The sequence below is a fragment of the Pristiophorus japonicus genome, chromosome 4 (assembly GCF_044704955.1).
Source record: "Pristiophorus japonicus isolate sPriJap1 chromosome 4, sPriJap1.hap1, whole genome shotgun sequence".
In the NCBI taxonomy this organism is placed as follows: Eukaryota; Metazoa; Chordata; class Chondrichthyes; family Pristiophoridae; genus Pristiophorus; species Pristiophorus japonicus.
In genome coordinates, this window is record NC_091980.1 from 104,556,429 (window position 1) to 104,583,027 (window position 26,599).

The 26,599-nt window shown below is 43.7% G+C and overlaps 1 protein-coding gene across 1 annotated transcript in view; it reads right to left on the reverse strand.

Annotated features, from left to right (window-relative positions):
- The window catches only part of rnf44 (ring finger protein 44), a 168,349-nt gene that overhangs the window by 33,229 nt on the left and 108,521 nt on the right, over positions 1-26,599 (reverse strand). Inside the window, exons 3-7 of the mRNA XM_070878477.1 lie at positions 17,917-18,110; positions 11,024-11,270; positions 9,495-9,662; positions 3,998-4,168; positions 351-512 (exon numbers count right to left, since the gene is read on the reverse strand). Of these exons, the coding sequence (XP_070734578.1) occupies positions 351-512; positions 3,998-4,168; positions 9,495-9,662; positions 11,024-11,270; positions 17,917-18,110 (942 nt within the window). The remainder of the gene's footprint in view (positions 1-350; positions 513-3,997; positions 4,169-9,494; positions 9,663-11,023; positions 11,271-17,916; positions 18,111-26,599) is intronic.

The following is a 26,599-nucleotide window of genomic DNA, read 5'->3' on the forward strand; positions in this document are numbered from 1 at the left end:
GTGCCTATACTGGACAAAAGTTATAGCCACCTGCTTACAAAATCACTTTGTATTAACTGCAGTCAATCCAGAAATCATTGATTCTGGAATTATTTGCTGCATCAAATTAAATGGTGCCGTTGTTTTTCTTTAAAAAAGGAAAAAGGACAGTGATTATAGTTACAGCAGCAACAGGATGATGCACAAATTAAGGCAGAGAGACGGCATCATTTATCTCTAGATCACAACTTTCTCTTCTCTTGGCAGTGTGATTTTTTATCACCTTTGGACTCATTGTCACTATTATCACACTATCAAAAAGCCTCAATCATTAGCCCCATTATACAAAGACAGTTGGAGGGAATACTCACCACTCCAAAGGGCAATTCCTGGTGTAAGGGGTCATGAGGAAGATACTGCAGTGGGACGGAAGTAGGCATGGCAGGGGGATGATGCGAAGGTGGGTATGTAAAACCACCAACTGGATGCTGGTCCCCTCTCATTTCTACTTCATTCTCTATCCTCTGCAGGGGCTATTGAGAAGTAAGTAAGAGGTAGAATAGATTCAATCAGTATTTCTTACTTAAACTTGAAGCCAAAGCAGTTTTTCAAAATACTAAATCAACTGGAAGTACAACAGTGCGAGTGTCCCGGCAAGCAGAAAGTCGAGCTCCAATCTCCAAATACTGGGTTGACATCCAGAAGGGTCCTCGTGCTCACTGGAGCAGAGTGGTGACCAATGCTCTCTCACGCGGGACAACCCAATTGGTGTGTAGCCATGTGCCCGCGCATTGCCGTCATGGCAGCGCCCCCCCCACCCCCCCCCCAACTCTCCTGATGGAGTTGAGAGTCAGGCTAACCAGCAGTCCACATAAAAAGGGACGTTGCTATGGAAACAACCCGGAGTATGATCTGCCGGATATCAAGCAGTGGAAGAAATGGATTGCTGTTACGCACAAAAGACTGGAAAAAGATGACGATAAAAAGATGAATAACTCCGTCAGCAATGTATATCTGGACTTATTCAGCACGTCAAGAGTGGCAAAAAATAATCAGTGTCATTTACAAGCACCATGGGATCGGAGACCTTTCTCACAAAATAAATAAATAAATGCACTATAATCATTTGTATTTCATAGAATCATACAGCACAGAAGGAGGCCATTCATCTATCATCTGGCTCTTTGAAAGAACTGTCCTTTTAGTCTCACCCCACTGCTCTTTGCCCATAGCCCTGCAAATTTCTCCTTTTCAAGTATATATCCAATTTCCTTTTGGAAATTACTGTTGAACCTGCTTCTACCTTCTCAGCTAGTAAATTCCAGGTTATAGCTCGCTGCGTAAAAATAATTCTCCTAATTCTGCCCCCCCTCCCCCCCAGTTGATTTCCATCCCACCTCCTCTGTAAACTAGGAGTGCAGAGGCCAGTTGCAGCACTCCTTGCACTGTCACAACTGAGGTCAGTTAACTCTGCACACAGAGGATTGAATCTGATCGCTCTCCCCTCACCCACAACCCCGGTATGCCTGGCTTGGCTACATGGATAAACACTTCAATGCATTTACCAGCAAATTTTAAACTGTTCCTTTTAAAATAAAAATCAAATTCAGAAAATAAAAACTGCAATTATCGATAGAGTGGTTTAAAAATACTGCTGTTGGGATGTGGGCAGCAACATGCACTGTTTTACAAAAGTGCTTTTTGTAACATAAGAACATAAGAATTAGGAACAGGAGTAGGCCATCTAGCCCCTCGAGCCTGATCATGGCTGATCTGGCCGTGGACTCAGCTCCACTTTCCCGCCCGCTCCCCATAACCCTTAATTCCCTTATTGGTTAAAAATTTATCTATCTGTGACTTGAATACATTCAATGAGCTAGCCTCGACTGCTTCCCTGGGCAGAGAATTCCACAGATTCACAACCCTCTGGGAGAAGAAATTCCTTCTCAACTCGGTTTTAAATTGGTTCCCCCGTTTTTTGAGGCTGTGCCCCCTAGTTCTAGTCTCCACGACCAGTGGAAACAACCTCTCTGCCTCTATCTTGTCTATCCCTTTCATTATTTTAAATGTTTCGATAAGATCACCCCTCATCCTTCTGAACTCCAACGAGTAAAGACCCAGTCTACTCAATCTATCATCATAAGGTAACCTCCTCATCTAGGAATCAGCCTAGTGAATTGTCTCTGTACCCCCTCCAAAGCTAGTATATCCTTCCTTAAGTAAGGTGACCTAAACTGCACGCAGTACTCCAGGTGCGGCCTCACCAATACCCTGTACAGTTGCAGCAGGACCTCCCTGCTTTTGTACTCCATCCCTCTTGCAATGAAAGCCAACATTCCATTCGCCTTCCTGATTACCTGCTGCACCTGCAAACTAACTTTTTGGGATTCATGCACAAGGACACCCAGGTCCCTCTGCACCGCACCATGTTGTAATTTCTCCCCATTCAAATAATATTCCCTTTTACTGTTTTTTTCCCCCCCCCCAAGGTGGATGACCTCACATTTTCCGACATTGTATTCCATCTGCCAAACCTTAGCCCATTCGCTTAAATCTCTTTGCAGCCTCTCTGTGTCCTCTACACAACCCGCTTCCCCACTAATCTTTGTGTCATCTGCAAATTTTGTTGCACTACACTCTGTCCCCTCCTCTAGGTCATCTATGTATATTGTAAACAGTTGTGGTCCCAGCACCGATCCCTGTGGCACACCACTAACCACCGATTTCCAACCTGAAAAGGACCCATTTATCCCAACTCTCTGCTTTCTGTTAGCCAGCCAATTCTCTATCCATGCTAATACATTTCCGCTGACTCCGCGTACCTTTGTCTTCTGCAGTAACCTTTTGTGTGGCACCTTATCGAATGCCTTTTGGAAATCTAAATACACCACATCCATCGGTACATCTCTATCCACCATGCTCGTTATATCCTCAAAGAATTCCAGTAAATTAGTTAAACATGATTTCCCCTTCATGAATCCATGTTGCGTCTGCTTGATTGCACTATTCCTATCTAGATGTCCCGCTATTTCTTCCTTAATGATAGCTTCAAACATTTTCCCCACTACAGATGTTAAACTAACCGGCCTATAGTTACCTGCCTTTTGTCTGCCCCCCTTTTTTTAAACAGAGGCGTTACATTAGCTGCTTTCCAATCCGCTGGTACCTCCCCAGAGTCCAGAGAATTTTGGTAGATTATAACCAATGTATCTGCTATAACTTCCGCCATCTCGTTTAATACCCTGGGATGCATTTCATCAGGACCAGGGGACTTGTCTACTTTCAGTCCCATTAGCCTGTCCAGCACTACCTCCCTTTGCACCCTTCCCTTTTATGGTATATGTACTGTGACCCAAGTACGCAATTCCTTGTGTTCGTGTAGACAGCGCTCGTTGGCAGGCTGGCCGACCACAGGAGCATCCCATGCTCAATTTCCTTCAGATAAATTAGCAGTAATTCTGCTAGATTTTCGTCTTGCTAACCCAGTGGCTGAGGCTGATTGTGCCACCCCTACCGCCAATTCAGCTGAGATCAGCTAATCAACACAGACCATCAGTCAGACCCAGGTCTTGCTGCATCGTGTGACTCCGTTACACAATTCTTTTACTAAATAGCAAATGAGGGCGTTGAAAAATAGAACTAGACGACAAATTTTTTTTGGTGTGGTACCGAGGGTCGAAATTCGACTCGAGTGGGGTTGCGAAACGGGCAGCGTCACATCTGCTCCCAGTTATACATCCACCCAATATTCAGTTCCACTCACTTCAATGCAACTGAATATCGGGCAGGCACATGTCTGGTTGCAGATGTGATACCGCCCATTTTGTGTCCCCGCCCCAGGCGAATTTCACTCCTGATGCTGAACTCAAAATTGAAATGTATACGGTTTCAATGGGAAAAAAAATACGTGAAACATTATTGCCTTTCGCAGCATTACTTCCATTACAGACAGAGTGCCTTCACTGAATATTTTGGCCTCAGGGTTAGGCATTTTTTTTTCTTTAACTGTTTTACTTACCAGTCGTGGGTGCTGTGGCTGGATTGGAACAAACTGGCCCAAGGGAGGAAGGTGGGGATGCTGGTGGGGTGGCAGATGGGGAGGGTGCAGTATAAAATGTTCACTGGAGATAAGTGGAGGAAAGGCTTGGTAAGAGACTGGCAGATGCTGCATTGTGCACGCATGAATCAGCTGAAAAACAAGATTAAGAGACATTTACAAGGTGAAAAGGATGATCCCTGGAAGAACAACAAATGGCACTAGATGGATAACAGTAACAGATGCACTCACGCTATTACATTTCTCGGAATTTTGAAAAATTACATGCTTTGGTTATCTAACGACCAAGTGTTAAGAGATTTACAATATGTACTGAACAGCTCACTTTCGTACCATTTGATCATATGAAACAGATTATATGCAACAATGAACACGCAGGAAAACAGAAGTTATATTCGTTATAGATTGATACTGGTTGTTAATAGAAATGCTTTCATTGTTGTTCAAGTGAGAGCACTGTTCGGCCATTGAAAACATTATTTTTCCCCTTCATCTCTTTGCCGCATTAGTGTCCTACAGGTGCCACTTATCCTGCAGTATCACACCCAAGTGAGTACTGTTCTCGCATGAAGCTTGATGTAGGCCTTTATTGCAAGGGGAATAGAGTATAAAAGCAGAGAAGTCCTGTTACAACTATACAGGGTATTGGTGAGGCCACACCTGGAGTACTGCATAAAGTTTTGGTCTCCGTATTTAAGGAAGGATATACTTGCATTGGAGGCTGTTCAGAGAAGGTTCACTAGGTTGATTCCGGAAATGAGGGGGTCGACTTATAGAAACATAGAAATCTACAGCGCAGATGGAGGCCATTTTGGCCCATCGTGTCCGCGCCGGCTGACAAAGAGCCGCACAACCGACAAAGAGCCGCACGGCCCTTGGTCAGGAGCCCTAAAGGTTACACATAAACCTATGAACAATGACGGAAAGGCAAAGAACACCCAGCCCAACCAGTCCGCCTCACACATCTGCGATACTCCTTATAATGAAACATGCTACACTGCACCCCAACTGGAGCCATGTGATCTCCTGGGAGAGGCAAAAAACAGAAAAACCCAGGCCAATTTAGGGAGAAAAAATCTGGGAAAATTCCTCTCCGACCCATCCAGGCGATCGAAATTAGTCCAGGAGATCATCCTGGCCGTATTCTATTCCCTGCAGTACTTACCATTATATCTGCGCCGTCCAACAAAAAGTCATCCAGTCTAATCCAAATTACAATCTCTAGGTCCATAACCCTGCAGGTTTCGGCACTTCAAGTGCCCATCCAGCCATCTCTTAAAAGTGGTGAGGATTTCTGCATCCACCACTCTTCCAGGCAGCGAGTTCCAGATCCCCACAACCCCCTGCGTAAAAAAGCCCCCCCCTCAAATCCCCTCTAAATCTTCCACCAACCACCTTAAAACTATGCTCCCACGTAATAGACCCCTCCACCAATGGAGATAGGCCCTTATTATCCACTATGTCCAGGCCCCTCAATATTGTGTACATCTCAATGAGGACTCCTCTCAACCTCCTCTGTTCCAATGAGAACCAACCCAGCCATTCCAATCTGTCCTCATAACTAAGGTTCTCCATTCCAGGCAGCATCCTAGTAAATCTCCTCTGCACCCTCTCTAGTGCAATCATGTTCTTCCTATAATATGGCGACCAGAACTGCACACAGTATTCCAGCTGTGGCCTAACCAAAGTATGATACAATTTAAGCATAACCTCCCTGCTCTTGTATTCTGTGCCTCGGCCAATAAAGGCAAGCATCCCATATGCCTTCTTAACCACCTTATCTGCTACTTTCAGGGATCTGTGGACAAGCACTCCAAGGTCCCTTTGTTCATCTATACTATTAAGTGGCCTACCGCTTAATGTGTATACCCTTTCCTCATTAACCCTCCCCTTGTGCATTACCTCACACTTCTCTAATTAAATTCCATTTGCCACTGCTCTGCCCACCTGACCAGTAGATTGATATCCTCCTGCAACCCATGACTTTTCTCTTCATTATCAACCACAGCCAATTTTAGTGTCGTCTGCATACTTCTTAATCATACTCCCTTTATTCAATTCTAAATCATTGATATATATCACAAAAAGCAAGGGACCCAGTACTGAGCCCTGGCGGAACCCCACTGGAAACATCCTTCCAGTCACAAAAACATCCATCAATCATTACCCTTTGCTTCCTTCCTCCAAGCCAATTTTGGATCCAGCTTGCCACTTTGCCCTGTATCCCATGGGCTTTAACCTTCATGACCAGTCTACCATGTGGGACCTTATCAAAAGCCTTGCTGAAGTCCATATATACTACATCGTACGCACTACCCTCATCGACTCTCTTGGTTACCTCCTCAAAAAATTAATTCAGGTTAGTCAAACACGATCTTCCTTTAACAAATCCTTGCTGACTGTCCCTAATTAATCCTTGCCTTTCCAAATGCAGATTTCTCCTGTCCTTATGAAGATAGGTTGACTAAGTTGGGCCTATACTCATTGAAGTTCAGAAGAATGAGAGGTGATCTTATCGAAACATATAAGATAATGAGGGTGCTCGACAAGATGGATACAGAGAGGATATTTCGACTCATAGGAGAAACTAAAACTAGGAGACATAGTCTCAGAATAAGGGGCCGCCCATTTAAAACTGAGATGAGGAGGAATTTCTTCTCTCAAAGGTTGTAAATCTATGGAATTCTCTGCCTCAGAGAGCTGTGGAGACTGGGTCATTGAATATATTTAAGGCGGAGATAGACAGATTTTTGAGCGATAAGGGAATAAAGGGTTATGGGGAGAGGGCAGGGAAGTGGAACTGAGTCCATGATCAGATCAGCCATGATGTTATTAAATGGCAGAGCAGGCTTGAGGGGCCAGGTGACCTACTCCTGCTCCTACTTCTTATGTTCTTATGATAGTGAATTAGTATGCTATTCAACTGCAGGGAATATCACCACCAAGTCTAATCCTGTCCTCAACCCTGTTCACATGGGCTCAATTTCAGCAGAGGTTGCTGGATAGCCTGGAGTGGGAAGCTTGGATGACTTTGTCTGCCCAGCCGAGGCGAATACTAGTGCCCATATTGCTGCTCTGCCAGAGACTGCAAACTTGGCACATACCGAGGATCAAACCTGGGACCGTCCCAGGTCTGTGTGGTTCACTTGCTCGCTGGCTAAACTCAACCATTGGGAAACCTTTACAGTCTTTCAATCCCCAACCTTTTCATACACAGACACATATTCCACTTGGACTAACTGAATATAAAATGTGTACAACACCAGAGTTAGTCCTGATTTCACTGGAGAAATGAATGACACCACGGAAAATAATCCATTCACAAAGAAACTTATTTTCCTAGATTCAAAACATATTGGGCCAGATTTGGCTCTCAGCGGTGAATGAATGATGCCAGACTTCCTATGGGATTTTTCACTGGACTTAGTGTAAATTACAGAGCCAAAAAGGGATCTGGGACCTGTGTAAACAGGACAAGCAACTGTGTTTCTGTATCTCGTTAACCAATCAGATTGAAGAATCGTTAATGAGCAACACAGAGTCTGAATCAGGAAGTGTAAATTAGAATATTTAATTAAATGTAAAATTAGGTACAGAAAGAAAAATTAAGAGGGGGAAAGAAAGGTAAAGAGACAAAAAAGTTAGTTGTTTAAAAAAAAACTCCAACAATAATTAAAATCTGAAGGAATGAGACTCCACACTTTTTCAGTGCCAGCTGTTGTTTGGCAGTAACTAAGACTTATCACACTTGTAAAAAATGTTACTTATACTAGAATGGACTATCCCTAACTTTTTCTGGTGCATTGAGAGATTATATCACGCAATTACAGTAACTTCGTGCCTTCCATTTATTTCTATGCCTAATCTCTCAGTGGGATTCCATTCTTGCACAGCTTCTGGAGGAGCAGGAAAACTCGGGACAGGAATTTCTGGATTTCCGTGTATAACTGCACATGCTGTCGTCATTAGTTGCTGTCCGATTTACACTTCAATAACAGCAAGCGCTTGTTAGCAAAATCTGGCCCATATAGTTTCTATTTCTTAGCATTATAATAAAACTATCAATTTCTACTGCTAGACATGAGATCCTTTAATTGGGAACTTGAGGCTCAAGACATGCTCCCCTACAGGTGCTTCTTCAGTAGGTTCAGCATCTGACAGATCATTTAAATGCTGAAGAGATCCCCCACAAAACCTAGTGACATTTATTTTACAATTGAAGAAAATAAAGCAAAATATATCCCCAATCTGCTTAAGCAAAAACAAATGGGGAGAGGGTAAAAAGGAGAAGGAAATTTAAAATGGCATATTTATACCCCTGCTCGTGCAAAGACTTTAGTTATACAGCTACTATTCCTAAAGAGACAACAATTATTTTACACTGTTATAAAATTATCTAAACAAAAGTGGTACAGTTAACTAAATAAACAACTATGTTTTTTAATTTCATGTTCCGAGTCAGTTTTAAAATACTACAGGTAGGAAGGGCAATGCCAATCGCATAAATTGACACATTCGATTATCCTGTCATGAAGCAGCAAGCTGGGGTATGGGATTGTACCTAGTCGTCACTGAAATCCACATGCAGAGCAGGCAGAGGACATTGCTGCAATTGCGAAATCAGCTGTTAAAATATATTTTTGCTCCTCCGTTCTGGTTGTACAGTCTAAACTGAAGCACTTAATTCAGCACAATGTTAACACATTATTGAGTGCAAATAGAGTGGAGGCATCACCACATGCTAACATGTTTAAAGTGGGTTCAAGTGTCTCAATTGTCCATCATTTAGATAATGGATAAAATATGAAATGTACAAAATAATCAGTTGATTTATTGATAAAGCATTATAAAATCCACGAAGGTTAAAAACACAAAAGGAGTGTCCTTGAGTATTCCTTACAAGACAATAAGCAAAGATGTTGAACAATCTTCCAGCAAATTGAAGATCAAATTGAATTTAAAAAAATGATGAGACGACTATTTTATTTCAGTTTTTGAAAAAGTCTCTCTGCATTTCTGAAGACTTTTACAATGAAATATCCCTCTAGAATTTAACAGCGATTGTACACCATTAAACAAACCCCATTTATACGTTAAGCATAACTTGTGAAAATATCTATGCATCCTTCAAATGGTTACTCAAAAATTACTGAAGTCACAATGAACAAGAAGCTGGAACTTTACCCCTGCATTTCAGTTCTCTTTAATGCAAGACAGAGGCTGAGTTTAGATGAATGTGCACCCTTGAATTCATTACCATCAAATTTTTTATAATTTAAAAATGTGACCATATGAAACGTTATTGATGTCAGAGAGGCTGCTCGGATACTAAAGAATATTTTAGAAACGCAAGAATTTTTTTGGAAGGTGTCAATCATAACTACTTCTAAACTAACAATTCTTTTGCCAGCCAAAGAATACGGGATTAACATGCCACATATTAAGTTGCAAAACTCACAGGTGGTGGAACGCAGCAGACCGGGTAGTGCTGTCCACTGAACATTACTGAGCATGCTGGGACCTGTTGCGTGTTGCACCCTGGGATATGTTGCCCCGCATGGAGTGGGAAACCATGTGCTGTTACTGTGGTTACAGTGTAGGACACAGGGACTGTTCCTTGATGCATCTAGAATTAAACAAAATGGAAGAATTATTACTCACAAGAGGACTGCAAATAGAGTTTTAAGACATCAGTGCTGAAGTGACACTAACAGCAAGCACATTTGATTCATGTTTGCCTATACATCTGGATGAAGTTAATTAAACAGTTCCTACTATATGAAGCAAGTAAGATTTCATGTCTGAACTGGCTTACTAAGATTCTCAATAATTTGGCCAATTTACAAACTGTAAAGCTTTTTCAAATGCGTTTATTTAGAAGTTTATTGATACAAGGGTACTAGACGTGAGCAGGCTGCACAAGAAGTCATTACCTAGTTCAGCACAAAGTATTACTTTACAGTACGGACAATAACTAGCCAATGTCTTATTTATTACCCATCTTTGCTTTAGGTCACTGCATCATGAATCATTTTCCCAGCAAGATGAAATACTCTCAGTTGCAAACCAATATTGCTCCCAATCCCATCCTTGGGAATAAAGAAATTCAGCCACCCCATTCCCTATGATTGGGAATAAACTGATGAATATGGGCGCAAGACTTTGAGCAACTGGAATACACATGCACAGATCTACTGCAGTATTGATCATTGTGAACCAGACGTTTTATAAGAACAGGGGTGTTATGCCGAGCAGTGTTACTGGAGGCACTGATTTAGCAGACCAGAGGGATGGCGCTGGGATATGGGAACATTAGGAGGGGACCTAGGGGTTTAATAGTACCTGTACTGGGATAAAGGGGGGAGGGTGGGGGGTGTGGAGGGGGGAGGGAGGTTCTCCGGATCCAACATTATTTTGGGGGTTTTCTGGGTGTGGGAACACCATGACAGGTCCTGGAATCTGGGAGAACTGGAATTGGAGGTTTCGGGGTATAATTATATTGGGGGTGGTCCTGAAGTCAGGGAGCACTAAGAATGTAGTCTAAGAATTTATGTAGACTGGAGTGAATCACAAGATCTAAAATTGGGGAGTGGGTGAGGCCCAGAGTCTGGCAGCAGAAAGCAGGGTCTAGTGGTCTTGTGAGGTAGGGAAAACCCAGGAGAAGGACTGTTCTTGGCCCCTTTTGGACCATCAGGCATCAGCCCTCTCAACTCCATTCCCATCTCTCAGCCTCCTTTCTGATTCATCCATAGGGACTTTTAAACCCTCAAGGAAACAGGGTCACACAACGAGGGTGGGTGTTAACATGCAGTGCTTGACTGCTATTCCACTTTAAAGCCAAATGAATTTAAGGCATTTAAATGGTGTATTTTTAGTTGGCAAACTCACAATGGTGCTAATTCTAGCACCATGTGACAGCCAGTTAATTCAGAAAGTAGCTGAAGAACAGAGCATCATTTATCTGACAAGGTGGTAAATGACTCTAACCTGTTCGTGGAGATCCACCATGACAGGATTTTGCTGCGGAGGATGTGCAGCAGGGTGAAGCATACGTGGTGATAAGTTTGTGTGATTGTAAGATCGGTTTTCATCTATAGGCAGTTGCTGTGAATATGGAGGATGGTGGTAGTTTTCATCCTGGTTGATGGGATTATGCAAAGGCCTGTCACGCCTACCCCACTGGCGTCGCGCAGGAGGACTGCAACAAACCGGCAAGAATGTCAAAAGATTGAAACTGTAAAGAGAAAAGATGTAAAAATATACACCAAATCTAAACAATTTTTGCATTCTCATTTTGAAGTTTATTTATTTATCTGCATTGATCCCCTTTTTCTCTCCCCTTTATGTCCCCCTAGACTTTGGTTATGATGGGAAGGTAACTAGATATTTCCAACCCCCTAGTGTCGCTGTGAAAATACAACCAGACACACATCCCTTGCTAATTTTAATTGACTTCTCTTAATTAAACAACTGGCACTGAATATCTCAGCGAAGAGATTGGCAACTGTGCACGAAAGAGATAGTAGGGGTGGAAAGAGATGTTGTCAAAATGCAAATTAGGATTTGAATCCTATCTCAGTTTGATAAATTCAGTCCATGAGTCTCTCCAACTCAATATTCCCCTCTTCCATTTTTCCCCTCCCTAATGAAACCCTAAACCACACATTAGTTCTTAGCTACATTAGAGGGAAGGGAAGCAACTAGCTTCCAACCAACCATAAAAGCATGGCCAGGGTAAGAGTGGAGAGAGAGAGAGAAAAGGCTCCTTTTTTGATTTTTTTCTCTCTCTGGCAAAGTGCCTTGTGCCCTGGTTCAGCTCCACCTCAGCGTTCACCATTCCAACACCTATCATGTTGGAACAGCCAAGCACTGCGCGCTCACTAGAGTTACTTTTAGAGTCCCTGAACTAGACCCCTTTTGCACATCTCTCGACCTCCCCACTGCCCGTGTTACCAGACTGCTTGTCTGACATCCAGTCTTGGATGAACCACAATCTCCTCCAACTAAACTGTGGTAAGATGGAAGCCATCACCTTTGCTCCCACAACAAACTCTGAACCACTGACATTGATTTCATCTCCCTCTGCTACCACCGCCTCAGGCTGAAATTGTTTGTAACCACTGCGTTCTAGTCGCTCCGAAGCATAGTTTCCAAACCCATATACTCTCCACCACAAAGACTGCATATTTCCCAATGTATAACACTGCCCACCTCTGGCCCTGCCTCAGCCAGCTTAGACTGAAACCCTCATCCATGCCTTTGAAATAGTAAAGTCTGGAGGCGACAATGTTCTCTTGGCCAGCGCCTCATCCTTCAACTCATACAAAATTCTGCCATTTCTTATCCTTTCGGCAAAATCATTTTTCTAATGATGGAGGTAATCAGAAGAATGAAAAAACCATCTGCTTGACTGCTGATCAGATTGTATATATATTTATACATATAAAATATATATTTTTTTAAACTGTCCGTTCAGCCTGCTCTTCTTTATTGAGCTATATATATATCCTGCACCAATCCACTTTCTTTTTTGTGATTATTTTCCTACCTCCCTTATGTTAAAACCAGTAAAGATTGCTGGATAAATAACAATCGAGAACCAAGTTGTCTGGAAGCTATGATGGTCTTTCTCCTGAAGAGGATAAATTCCATATTGATTTTTTCCCATGACACAAATGATTTGTACCATAGAAACACACTGAAATATAATCCAGTTTTCAGTGTCAGGCTGGCACTGGTAGCTGTTCAGGTGCTTTGCAGTGTCACAGATGTCTCCATCAAAGCAACAAAGTTGATTTACTTTATTTCCTCTGAATGTGTGATGATAACATTTATCAAATAGATGTTATCTGGTGTGTGGCACAATTCCTCTATTACTTAGTCTCATATTGCCAGATTATCAGTGCAAATATTGAGTAATTTCAACTGAGGTACAGCCGAGAAGTACCAGAATCCAAAATACTTCTGATTACAGACCAAGCAGACCCAAAATGTATACTTCATTACTTCGAATGAGCAATCTGACTAGCAAAACAGGAGGGGGTTACTTAAATCATATTAGAAAATGTATATTCTTAAAAACCACCATTACCTACAGGTAGAAACAATTAATGATCAGCCAGTTTTATGATGGAATATGGAACTGAAAGTAAATTCAAATGCCGGGACATTCATTACTATTTCATTACTATTTTATGCATTCATATACACTACAACAACAACTTTAATCTAGAAAAATGTTCTACGGAGCATCACCAAAACACACAGAAAACAACACCAAATCAAAGCAACAGAAAGGTCAAGGTCCAACTCTACAACCCTCCAAAAATTCTGCATTTCTTCAACTCTGGCATCTTGTCCATACCCCATTCCCTTCAACCCAACAATTGCAGCTGCATCTTCAGCTGCCTGGACACTAAGCTCTTGAATTTCCTCCCTAAAAGGTCTCCGCCACCCTCTCCTCCTTAAAGCCTACCTCTTTGACCAAGCTTTTTGGTCACCTGTCCTAATATCTCTTTATGTAGCTCGCTGTCAAATTGGTCACCTATCCTTGTGTCTTCTTCTTTGACTCGGTGTAAATTTTTGTCTGATATCGCTCCTGTGAAATGCCTTGAGACGTTTTACCATGTTAAATGTGCTATATAAATGCAAGTTGTTATTGCTGTTCAGAGGGACTTTTCACAGATGATTCCAGAGTGTTCAGCTCCATTCACAGCTCCTCTTGCAATGAAGCAACCCATTCCAGCTTAAAGCCAGACCTGGATAACGTAACATGCAGGCCACAGAAATATTGGGCAATAACCATTGTGAACAAGAGAAGGCCCAGCCATCTCCCCAACCTTCAGTGCACCTTCATCGCCTGGGTGAGAACTCAGTAATGTGTGGCTCACCTCCTAACATACATTCAAGGTACTTGGAAAGGAAAGTCAGTAGTGAGCGGGGAGAGGGGTCAAGAGTGTTTTTTTTTCAGGAGTGAGATGATGATGATGGTAGTTTTGAAAAGTAGAGGAGAGTAACCATTAACAGTATTAGCTAAAGGGGATCAGGAAGAGGAATTTGGTGTTCAGGACTTTATTGCGAATGGTGTATAAGGGTTAGGATGTATGTTTTGTGGATGTGATGAATGTGGAGGCAGCAAGAAGAGGAGAGAGAGCGAGAGAAAGAAAGATTGGTCGAAATGGAGGGGGGGGGGGAAGAAAGAGAATAAGAGAGTGTGTGTATTCAGGACTGGGGTAGGGATAAGGCTAGGGAGAGTTTTGGCTAAGTGGGTAGTTGAATGTATGGTCTCTTTCTTGGAGACAAAGAAGTCAATAAACTCGTCTTGCATTTGTTGTTAGAGGCGAGGGGAGAGGAGGCAGGGGAGAGGAGAGAGGGGTTTATAGCAACAGTTGGGTAATGGAGGAAAGCAGCCCTTCAGAATGAGCCTACAGTACTGAGTCATTTTGGCAGAGGAGAGTGAAGATTGGTAGAGCTCAACATGGTCAAGCCAGACCTAGCAAATGAACGGCTAAGCCAGTTGTGCACCAGGTACACAAATTTGTGCCTCGTGGACTCAAGGGAGCAACGGTGGAAGTGTACCAGGAAAACATTTGGGATAGGCAATCGGTTTTGCTGGGGACAAATTAACAACTGCAGAGGAATCATAGCAAATAGAGGGCCAAATTCTGGCACTATGGATTACAAGTGTTTTTTCCAGTGCGGACAGAGAGAGAAAGTGAAGTTGAAGGAGGTATAGCAATATGGGTAGTGAGGAATACATGGGGAGGCCAGAGATTGCCTTGTTGGTAATCAAGACCATGAAGTAGCGAGGCCACAGGAGATGGCGAGGTCGAGGGAAATACGAGCAGGAGAGTTTGCATGGAGGGATTGGTTTAGGGAGGACATGAGGGCAGTGAATTCAGGAGAGGGGAATGAGAGCTGAAATGGAGACTGAAATATATGGATGCATGTATGTACATATCTGTGGATAGCTGAGAATTGGGCTGTTCCCCTGTTTAGAATGAGGTTTTGCTTTGCGCTTGCTTGTTTGGAAATGAACATTTATCTTTACTTCCCAGAGAAAGGATCAGTCAAGCAGCTGAGTAGTATTGTATAGAATAGCATCGGTATACAACTCTTTTGAATTGCAGATAAAGGGGATGCAAGCACTTACAGCCTCGAGCTCCTGCTTGGCAATGAAAATAGGAAATCAACATGGTATCTGAAAGTCACAGGTAAAGGAATATTAAAATACTCTAGAGCAATGGTCAGAGTATCAGTAGACATATTCCTGCTGTAAGGAGCAGGAAGGTGGTGGTAAGGTTGGTCAGCGTTATGCGTTCTGCACAGCAAGGTCCCATAAACAGCGAACGAAAAAAATGACCATTAATTTGATTCTGTGGTTTTGGTTGAGAGCTGAAATGCTGGCCAGGACACCAGGAAATCTCTGCTGCTTTCTTTGAATACTGCCACGAAACCTTTTATGACCACCTGAACCGACAAAGCCTCGATTTAAAATCTCAGCTGGAAGGAACATCTCCTACAATGCAGCACTACTTCAGTAGAGAACTGACATGTCAACCCAGATGATATGCTTGGTTTGGGGGCGAGGGTGATATCTGGGAACAGGGAAGTGTTCTTCTCATGGCGGGGGTGGGGGGGGAAGTGGGGTGGGGGTGAGGTGACACCTATGTTGAGAGAGGAGTATAAAGGAAAAAGCAGAATGGAGCCCCTCTGGATCTCAGGGGAAGGCATAATAAAAAGGCATAGGAAGCTGAGGTTAACAAAGCTCCCGCTCTGACAATTTCCAACCAACGAATTGCCTCAGGAGATCGCAAATCCCCACACTTACATCTTTCAAACTCATTGGCAGCAGTTATCAGAATGAAATAGAAAGGAGCATATATAACACCATCTTTAAAAAAAAAAAGGACAAGGGATGAACCCTCAAGTTACCACCATTGTGGGGTACGTGTTCGAGACGGATGAGGAATATCATACAGTATCCTCTAGAAGTACAGGGTCTGACTAGAGACCCACCAGAAGGGGCAGGTTGTATCTCACCAATTTACTGCAATTTGCTGAGGAAGTTACAGATAAAAGTAGATGTTATCTACCTGAATTTCAGGGAAAAATGTGACACTGACCTACATAATAAGTGATTCACAGGCTGCGTGTCTATGGAAGTGCAAAGTATTCAGCAGGACTGATGCATGACTGAAAGATAGATTAAACAAAGATAGGTGGAACCCAGTTGTCAGTGGATTTCCACAGGGGTTGGTGTATCGGCCATTGCACTTTGTAATTTTTATAAATGACTTTATAAGTGCCTACTGATGCTCACCAATGTGTGATAATCCAAAGGGATCTGGACAGGCCAGGTCTGGACAGGCTAGGTCTGGACAGGCTAGGTCAATGTGCAAAGAGTTGGCAGATGGAGTTCAACATGGATGAGTGTATGTCATGAAATTAGGTAGAAGAAGAATATAGATTACATATTAAATGGAAATGTGATTGAGATAACAGAATATGAAAAATATGTGAGGGTATTCATGGATAGGCCATTAAAGCTGTCAGTTCAATGTTGGGATACATAGCTGAGGATGTGACTTACTTAATGTTGAGGTTGGTGAGGCTGCAACTGGGAGTTTACGTTTAGCTTTGGTCTCCATATTACAGAAAAAAATTAGTGGTGGTGGTCTGAGGAGGACTATGAAGCTGATTCCTGAACTTAAAAGAGCTGAGTTATGAGTAAAGATAGCCTACCTCGGGAACTGGAAAGTGAAAGAGTACTTGATTTTAAAAAAAATTTCACGGGTATGGAGAATTTGGGTCCAGGATTTGAGGGCTAGGGGACACCATTTAAAATGAAGGGCATCAAAAGTAGTAAGAGTGATAGATTTGTAGAAAAATTAATAGGGTGGTGGAACAGGAAACCATGGCAGATTTAAAAATAGAACTAGATGAATTTCTATTTGAGAAGGAGTCATAGGCGGTCCCTTGAGCGAGGATGACTTCCACAAGAATTCACAGATGTTTCAATGAAGGACCCGATGTTCCAGTCCTGAACTCCAATTGAGGGGGTGGAAGATGCCTGTGCGTGGATTTTTTTAACGTGTGGTGACCATTGCACATCAGCCACCACACGGGCTCAACAGAGCTAGGCCTTTATCCAGTGGCAAGGGTTGAACCAGGACAACTGGAGAACTGCCCTGCTGCATGGACCTAGTGCGCACACATATTGCAGTGTAGGCAGGCCTGTGCTGCCTCTGGGCCCTCGGCTCTTCTGGGCCCCGTACCCTCATTCACCACACTTTCACCCACGATGTTCCAGGGTCCGGCGCTCCAGCTCTATTTATAGCCCCGACCTGCGGTGGTGTTCTCACAGGTCGGGGCGGCCCACGATGTAGGAGGCCACTAGTTCCAGAATCATGGTCAGCAAACTGGAGAGATTTGGAAGGATAGGATAGATGGACCAATAGCCTTCTTCTGCACAAAGCATTATTGTGTAATGTCACAACTCAATAGACTATATACTAAGGAGCCAATTTTAAATGTTAATCAAGTTTGTTCTAATTCCTGGTAACGACAGGCATACTTCAAGAACCCACTCACTATTATGAAACAGTAATGCATCGGAATGTTGCACCCCATACAAGACAGAACATGGCAACCACAGATAGCAGGATCCTCCCTCCTCAGCTACATGCTAGAATTTATCAAACCAAGATAGCAAACTTCAGAAGGAAAAAAGCTCCAGAGGAGCTTGGCTGTAAAATCGGGTGAAGAAATTTAGCGCTCGCATGTTTGGACATGGATAGAAAGTACCACTACTAGCCAGATCTGCAGCAAACTGTACATGCCCTGAGAAGCTGGAGGTCTACCTCCAATGTGGCACTCACCTCCTCCTGTGATGTGCTGGTGTGTTGCAGCGTTCCCCTGAGAATCGTCGCTGGTTGAAAGGGGCTGAGGGAGGCCGCCTATTCACTGTTATTTCCCATGGTCGCATTGGTGGCGTCTGGGGAGGAGATGCACTCTGGATCTCAAGGACAGAATGAGAGAGACGCCGGCGTTTTGGGCTGGGACTGTCGTCGCTCTGCAAAGTGCAACACAAGGAGAACAAGATGTAATCGAAGCACGACTGCCATTTTTATAACTGACATGGGCAGGAAGGGAAAGTTAATGCCAACTGGAATTGTGACAAGTTTTCAGACAAGATTTCACTAGAGGTGGTGAATTTTGACCATGAAATTACAGAATTAAAGAAATCAGACACCAACATAAAAGCAATTTAAAAACACTGATTACCTGGAGCCAAGACACATTCTATTTCAGGTCAATGAAAGATGCGCTTGAACAATTTCTCGGAACCTTGCCTTTGTGTAACTTGCACACAAGAACAACTCTAATAGAGGGGGGGAAAGTCAGCATTCTACAGAATGGCGAATGGAATTCAGGCTGAGCCAGATTCTTGTGCTGATTTAATCATTTGGCATATTCTTCTCAAAATTAAACAAAACAGATATTTATCAAAACCACGATTTTCAAACTAGAACTAGTAACGGGTACAACGAGACACCAAAAGCACGCTAATTGGAGTAAAACGTTCGAGTACCAGAAGCAGCAATAGGGAAATTTGCCTCATAATAAATGATTGAGATTTGCAGGGTTATAACTACAGTGCAAAATGCTACAACACTCAAAAGGTGAGGGGCTCAAGGACTGCAAGGACCAGGAAGAGTGGATTTGGGAGGAGGCCGGGAACTTGGTGCAGGAAGGAATAGGTGGCCAGGGCTTAGGAACGAGCAAGGAGCCCTGTAGATTTGGGCATGCTCTTACAGTAACATGATAATTATTGGTAATATATGATTCTGCTATTTGGGTGACTGAAATTAAGATTTAATTTCCCACTGTTAAATGGAAAAACAAAACCTAAAGAAACTCCACTTTTTCTATTCAGTCAACGAAATATTTCAATCAGTGACAGTGTGATTTCATTTAAGCAGCTGCAGGTCATCATATAGTGCAAGGAGTGATATGGGAAGAAGTGGAAATTATTCCAGATATAGCTGCAGCACAGCTTTTGTTTTTTTTAATGTGTGCAATTTGATAGTGGACATTTCATTTAAAGAAAAAGGGAAATTTCAGAATGTGCATTTCTAATTCAATGAAATGGAATTTTAATTAATCTGCTGAAATTACCAGTTATCAGTTTCCATGTTAGTCATTGGCTCAGTTCTCTTCCCAAGTCATTTTTCATCACAGGAATAAAAAAAAATCCATGCCTATTTTCTGTCCATGATTCCCAGTTGTAGTGTAACTGGGCTTGTCATTTACTTTAGTGAGTATATAAGCTAGTTCTTATTCTCACCACTAATGGCATTTGCTGGTTTAGTACTGTATATTTCTACCATTTGATTTTGAAATAACAGCTTTTCACCACACTGTAACGAGCATATTTTAATATACATGCATTTTGAAAAGTGTGTTTATATGGAATCACAGCATTAATTATACAGATTGCATCTTGCTGGCCTCGAGCTTTAGCCTGAGATGCTGGAAGAGTATACTAGTGAACTTTCATTACACTGTGGACCCTGTTGGCCTCGACGCATTCACCTTCCCTTCCCCTTACAGGCACTTCGATATCAAGTTTGGCAAATTCGAATACCCAATTGGCAATTTTTCTCATCTTCTCAACTACAGTGGGCTCTTAAAAAACTACAGTGGGTTCTTAAAAAAAAGTCCACACACTATCTCAACACTACCCAGAAGTTAATGCTCATGTTTTTGTCAAGAAATTCAAACATACATTGCTGACTTCCAGAAGCCGAGACTTGGTTACACCATCTGTCAAGCCTCAATTCTGTGGCAGTCTCTATTATGGCATCATACACCCATCTTTAAATTCTCCAACGCAGGAATCTCTGAAATCCCAGTGGAGAAGTCATTGCTTGAAGCAGGTGGTTTACATCTGGGAGTGACTTTAGCTGACAGTTAGAATAGAAGCATTCAGGCTTTTTTTTTGGGGGGGGGAGGGGGGGGGGGGGAAAGACGACATTTTTTTGCTGCCCAAAGTGAGGGGTGCAAGCACTGCAAAATGGAACATTGAATATTTCAAGCACTTAGTGTCAGTATCAAATACTTCATGGTTCGTAAAGTAAAGTGTGACTCAGCCCCAACATTAAAAAGAACTCCTGAGTGCGCCAGTATAACATTTTCCATTTCCCACACTAGCCAACCAACCCATGGCCTTTGAGTGAGATGGACAATTGGGGTCAGTTCTAGCAGCTGGGTTGAATCGGCCCAGATCATTTCTCATTAAGATTCTTATGGTCAACAGGCAGAGGAGACAAGCTTTATTTTTTATCAAAATATTACAATTTAGTGGCAGTAGAAATACACAAGTTTTGTTTTAAAAATTGGTAATATTTGTTTGAGTCAAGAGGATATACTCTATCGCATAATGCCACACAAGCGGCTGGCATTTAGTTTATGCGGGTTTTCAATAAAACACTTCATGACAACAGAAATTACTGGAAATATGTCTCCTTACTGCCTACTTTCTACAATTATATCAGAATATAGTCAGAGAGATTTGGGCTGGAATTCAAAATCCATCCATAATTCAGTTAGGAGATATTAAAATCATTTAAAGAGTTAAATCTAGTATTTTCAGCTCTCATCAGCAGAATTAAGTACAGTAACACAGCTACAGTCATTGACTGATTCAGCATTATCTGCAATATAAATAGTCATGTTAAGTCAGGAAATACAATGGCTCAGAAATTCAATCGGGTCTGAAAATGTGCAGGGAGAGGCCAAGCTACATGTATCTGTTCATGTGGTTGCAGCGACCACGTTAAATTGGTGTGGTCAGATCATTATAAGGAGTCAGGTATGCAGCCAGCGCTACCTCAGCTCTTCATGGCAGTTAAAGGCATTCAGAACCTCTTAAAGAGGTGCACTCTGGCAGAAGATAGTAGAGGAATGCTGTGAAAGGTTTAAAATGCCAAGAGTTACTGACAGGAACCCAGCTTCTCTGATGCATCTTTGGAGGCTGTCAACAGGAGGAGAATCCTGTTCCAGGAAATGTCTCTGTCACCTGTGAGAAGAGGTTTCAGAGAAGGTTAATGCCAGGAGCTTAGCTCCCAGAACATGGCAAAAAATGTTCAGGACACGGTAATAAATGTTCAATGCCCTCTGCTGAGTTTTCAAGGCAAGAATCATACCTCTCACCTCCACCACTTGCAGCCACACTAGCAAAAAATCCAGGAAGGGATTATTACTTAAATGGAAAGAAAATAATGGTCATGGAAAATGGGAGAGGATCTTGGGGTCCTGATTGACAATAAATTGAAACTACTGCAACAATGCTCGGTGGCAGTGAGTAAAACAAACCAGATGTTGGGATGCATTAAAAGGTCAATATCGAGCCAAAATAGTGGGGTAATCCAGCTAAATAATAAGGTAATCCTGCCACTTTATAAATCATTGCCGCACTTGGAATATGGTGTACAGTTCTGCTCGCCACAGTGCAAGATGGATATTGGCAGCTATTGAAAGGACACAGAAGAGATCAAACAGAATGACTGAGATAATGGAGGGATTGGATTATGAGGAGCTATTCTGTAAATTGAGCATGCTCTCATTGGTAAAGAGAATGGCGAGAGGTGAAGAGATTGCTGATTTGGGGATTTTATATCGGACTGGATAATGCAGACGGTTATGTATGTAAACCTGTAAATACCTTGTTTAACCACCAGAGGGCTCATCCCCTGGAGTCCCAAGGGATCCCACAATCCCTTGCGAGCACCTGTACATAAGGAGGCCTCACAGGCTGGAGAGGCACTCTGGAGACCTGAATCAAGGACTACGGTCACACATTACTTTGAGCTCACAGTATCTGGTCAGATTCTTTATGCAAAACATAACAACTGGCGACGAGATACAGATAATTAACCCCACCGCAGCAATGCAGAGAACTGTGGGCATCCTGGAGAAATTTTCGGAGGGAGATGATTGGGAAACCTTTGTGGAGCGACTTGACCAATACTTCGTGGCCAACAAGCTGGAAGGAGAAGCAAACGCTACCAAAAGAAGGGTGATCCTCCTCACCGTTTGCGGGGCACCAACGTATGGCCTCATGAAAAATCTGCTTGCTCCAGCGAAACCCACAGAGAAGTTGTACGATGATTTATGCACACTGGTCCAGGAGCATCTAAACCCGAAGGAAAGCGTTCTGATGGCGAGGTATCGGTTCTACATGTACAAGCTCAGAGATTTCTTTGTACTTGGCATTGGCCATGAAGTAATATTTCGATAACTTTTGACTGTAGAGACTCCAACCTTGAGTAAAGCCATAGCGATAGTCCAGGTGTTCATCGCCACCAGTGACAATACCAAACAAATCTCTCAGCACACGAGTGCTGTTGCAAGTACTACGAACAAAGTAATGTTGTTTTCGAATCGTAACGTACAGGGCAGGATTCACATGCCTGCAGCTGCACGTCCGCAGATGTCTCAGAGTCCACCATCAAGGGTGGTGAATGCAAGGCCATTAACACCTTGTTGGCACTGCGGGGGTGATCATCGCTTCCATTCATGCCGCTTCAAAGGATACGTCTGCAAGGGCTGTGGAACAATGGGACACCTCCAACGTATGTGCAGGCAAGCTGCAAACCCTGCTAATCCTGCAAACCACCATGTTGCAGAGGAGGAGGATCATGATGAACTAGAGCCTCAGAGGAGGCAGATGTATATGGGGTGCACACATTTACCACAAAGTGTCCCCCGATAATGCTGAAGGTTGAATTAATTGGTCTCCCGGTGTCAATGGAGCTGGACACGGGCGCGAGCCAGTCCATAATGAGCAAAAAGACTTTCGATAAATTGTGGTACAGCAAGGCCTAAAGGCCAGTCCTGACTCCCATCCGTACGAAACTGAGAACGTACACCAAGGAACTGATTCCCATAATCGACAGTGCTACCGTAAAGGTCTCCTACGATGGAGCGGTGCACAAATTACCACTCTGGACGGTACCAAGCGATGGCCCCACGTTGCTCGGCAGGAGCTGGCTGGGAAAGATACGCTGGAACTGGGACGACATCCAAGCGCTCTCTTCCGTCGACGACACTTCATGTGCCCAGGTCTTAAACAAGTTCCCCTCGCTGTTCGAACTGAGTATCGGGACGTTCCAAGGAGCAAAAGTGCAGATCCATTTGATTCCGGGGGCGCGACAAATCCATCACAAGGCGAGAGTGGTACCGTACATGATGAGAGAGGATGGAGTCGAGCTGGACCGACTGCAACGAGAGGGCATCATTTCGTCGATCAAATTCAACGAGTGGGCCAGTCCGATTGTTCCAGTCCTCAAGGAAGACGGCACCGTCAGAATCTGTGGTGATTACAAAGTAACTATCAATCGTTTCTCCCTGCAGGATCAATACCCGCTACCAAAGGGTGACGACCTATTTGCAATGCTGGCGGGAGGAAAAACGTTCACAAAGCTGGACTTGACCTCGGCCTACATGATGCAGGAGCTGGAGGAATCATCGAAAGGCCTCACCTGCATCAACACACACACAAAGGTCTCTTCATTTACAATAGATCCCGTTTGGGATTCGATCAGCCGCGGCGATATTCCAGAGGAACATGGAATGCTTGCTGAAGTCAGTCCCGCGCACTGTGGTCTTCCAGGACGACATCTTGGTTGCAGACACCGTCGAGCACCTGCAGAACCTGGAGGAGGTTCTTAGTCGACTTAATCCTGTGGGGCTCAGGTTAAAACGCTCGAAGTGCGTTTTCCTGGCGCATGAAGTGGAGTTCCTGGGTAGAAGAATTGCGGCAGACTACATCAGACCCACCGATTCGAAGACGGAGGCAATCAAGAATGCACCAAGACCACAGAATGTGACGGAGCTACGGTCGGTTCTAGGACTCCTGAACTACTTTGGTAACTTCTTACCGGGTCTCAGCACACTGTCAGAACCACTGCACTCTTTACTGTGTAAAGGAGATGAATGGGTATGGGGTAAAAGCCAAGAAAATGCCTTTGAGAAAGCTAGAAAACTTATGCTCAAACAAATTGCTTGTGTTGTATGATCCATGTAAGTATTTGGTACTTGCATGTGATGCGTCGTCATACGGTGTCGGGTGTGTATTGCAACAAGCTAATGAATCTGGGAAATTGCAACCAGTTGCTCATGCATCCAGAAGTCTGTAAGGCTGAGGGCCTACAGCATAATCGAAAAAGAAGTGTTAGTGTGTGTTTACGGGGTAAAGGAAATGCATCAATATCTAATCAGGCTCAAATTTGAATTGGAAACCGACCATAAGCCGCTTATATCCCTCTTTTCTGAAAGTAAGGGGATAAATACAAATGCATCGGCCCGCATCCAAAGATGGGCGCTCACGTTGTCCGCATACAACTACGCCATCCACCACAGGCCAGGCACAGAAAACTGTGCCAATGCTCTCAGTAGGCTGCCATTGCCCACCACAGGGGTGGAGATGGCACAGCCCACAGATTTAGTTATGGTAATGGAAGCATTCGAGAGTGAGCAATCACCTGTTACTGCCCGACAGATTAGAACCTGGACGAGCCAGGACCCCTTACTGTCCTTAGTAAAAAACTGTGTGCTCCACGGGAGTTGATCTAGTGTCCAGTTAGAGATGCAGGAAGAAATAAAGCCGTACCAGTGACACAGAGATGAAATGTCCATACAGGCAGACTGCCTCTTATGGGGTAATCGGGTAGTGGTGCCATAAAAGGGCAGAGACACTTTCATCAGTGACCGCCACAGTACCCACCCAGGCATTGTAGTGATGAAAGAGATTGTCAGATCCCGCGTGTGGTGGCCCGGTATTGATGCGGACTTAAGAGTCCTGCGTGCACAAATGTAACACATGTTCACAGTTAAGCAATGCACCCAAGGAGGCGCCACCAAATTTATGGTCCTGGCCCTCAAAACCGTGGTCCAGGGTCCATGTCAACTATGCAGGCCCATTCTTGGGAAAAATGTTCCTAGTGGTTGTAGATGCATAGTCCAAATGGATTGAATGAGAGATAATGTTGGAGAGCACATCCGCTGCCACCACTGAAAGCCTGCGGACCAAGTTTGCCAAGCACGGCCTGCCCGATGTCCTTGTTAGTGACAATGGGTCGTGCTTCACCAGTGCCGAGTTCAAAGAGTTCATGATCCGCAAACATGTCATTTCTGCCCCGTTCAAACCAGCATCCAATGGTCAGGCAGAGCGAGCAGTGCAAACATCAAGCAGAGCTTGAAGAGGGTAACTGAAGACTCGCTGCAGACTCTCCTATCCCGAGCCCTGCTTAGTTATCGCACAAGATCCCACTTGCTCACTGGGGTTCCCCCCGCTGAACTGCTCATGAAAAGGGCACTTAAGACAAGGCTCTCGTTAATCCACCCTGATCTACACGAACAGGTAGAGAGCAGGCGGCTTCAACAGAATTCATATGATCATGCAAATGTGTCACACGAAATCGAGATTAATGATCCTGTATTTGTGTTAAAACTATGGACAAGGTCCCAAGTGGCTTCCTGGCACTGTCGTGGCCAAAGAGGGGAGTAGGGTGTTTCAGGTCAAACTTTCAAATGGACTCACCTGCAGAAAACGCTTGGACCAAACCAAACTCAGATTCATGGACTATCCAGAACAACAGTAAACTCTACCTTTTTCGACCCCCCAACACACACACAAGTGGCAACCAACCCAGCGGTTGACCACGAAGCAGAACCCATCATTTGCAACAGCCCAGCAGGACTCTCAACACCCAGCAGCCCAGCGAGGGCCCAACAAATGACTCACCAAAACCAGCCTTTGCACCGAGACGATCAACCAGGGAAAGGAAGGCCCCAGATCGACTCACATTGTAAATAGTTACACTACTTACTTTGGGCAGGGGTGGGCGGGAGATTGTTGTTATATATGTAAACCTGTAAATACCTTGTTTAACCACCAGAGAGCTCATCCCCTGAGTCCCAAGAGATCCCACAATCCCTTGCGAGCACCTGTACATAAGGAGGCCTCACAGGCTGGAGAGGCACTCTGGAGACCTGAGTAAAGGACTACAGTCACACGTTACTTTCAGCTCACAGTATCTGGTTAGATTCTTTATGCAAGACATAACACAGACCACGACAAGCGATTTCATCTTCTCCAGTAGAACTAGAGGATATGGCCTGCATTTGAAGGGGGGGGGGGGGGGGGGGGGTGGGGGGGGGTGGGTGAGAGGCGGTAAATTCAAAACTAGTTTGTGGAAACAGTATTTCAGTGAGCGAGTGGTCAATCTATGGAACAGGCTATGTGGGGAAGTGGCGAAGCGGTTAGTACTGATTCATTTAAATACAAATTAGATAGATTTCTTTCAGAAAATAACATTTTGTGATACAGAACACGAGTGATTTGAGACATGACATGTGGTAAGTGTAGCATGTCTGGGTGTATTGTAGACTAATTGATAGACTGATTGCTATGAACAACAACGCCATTATCTTTGCATCATGCGACTACCAGGATGGTAAAAAAAACCTAACTAGATTGAGCTTGGTCTTTTTTCG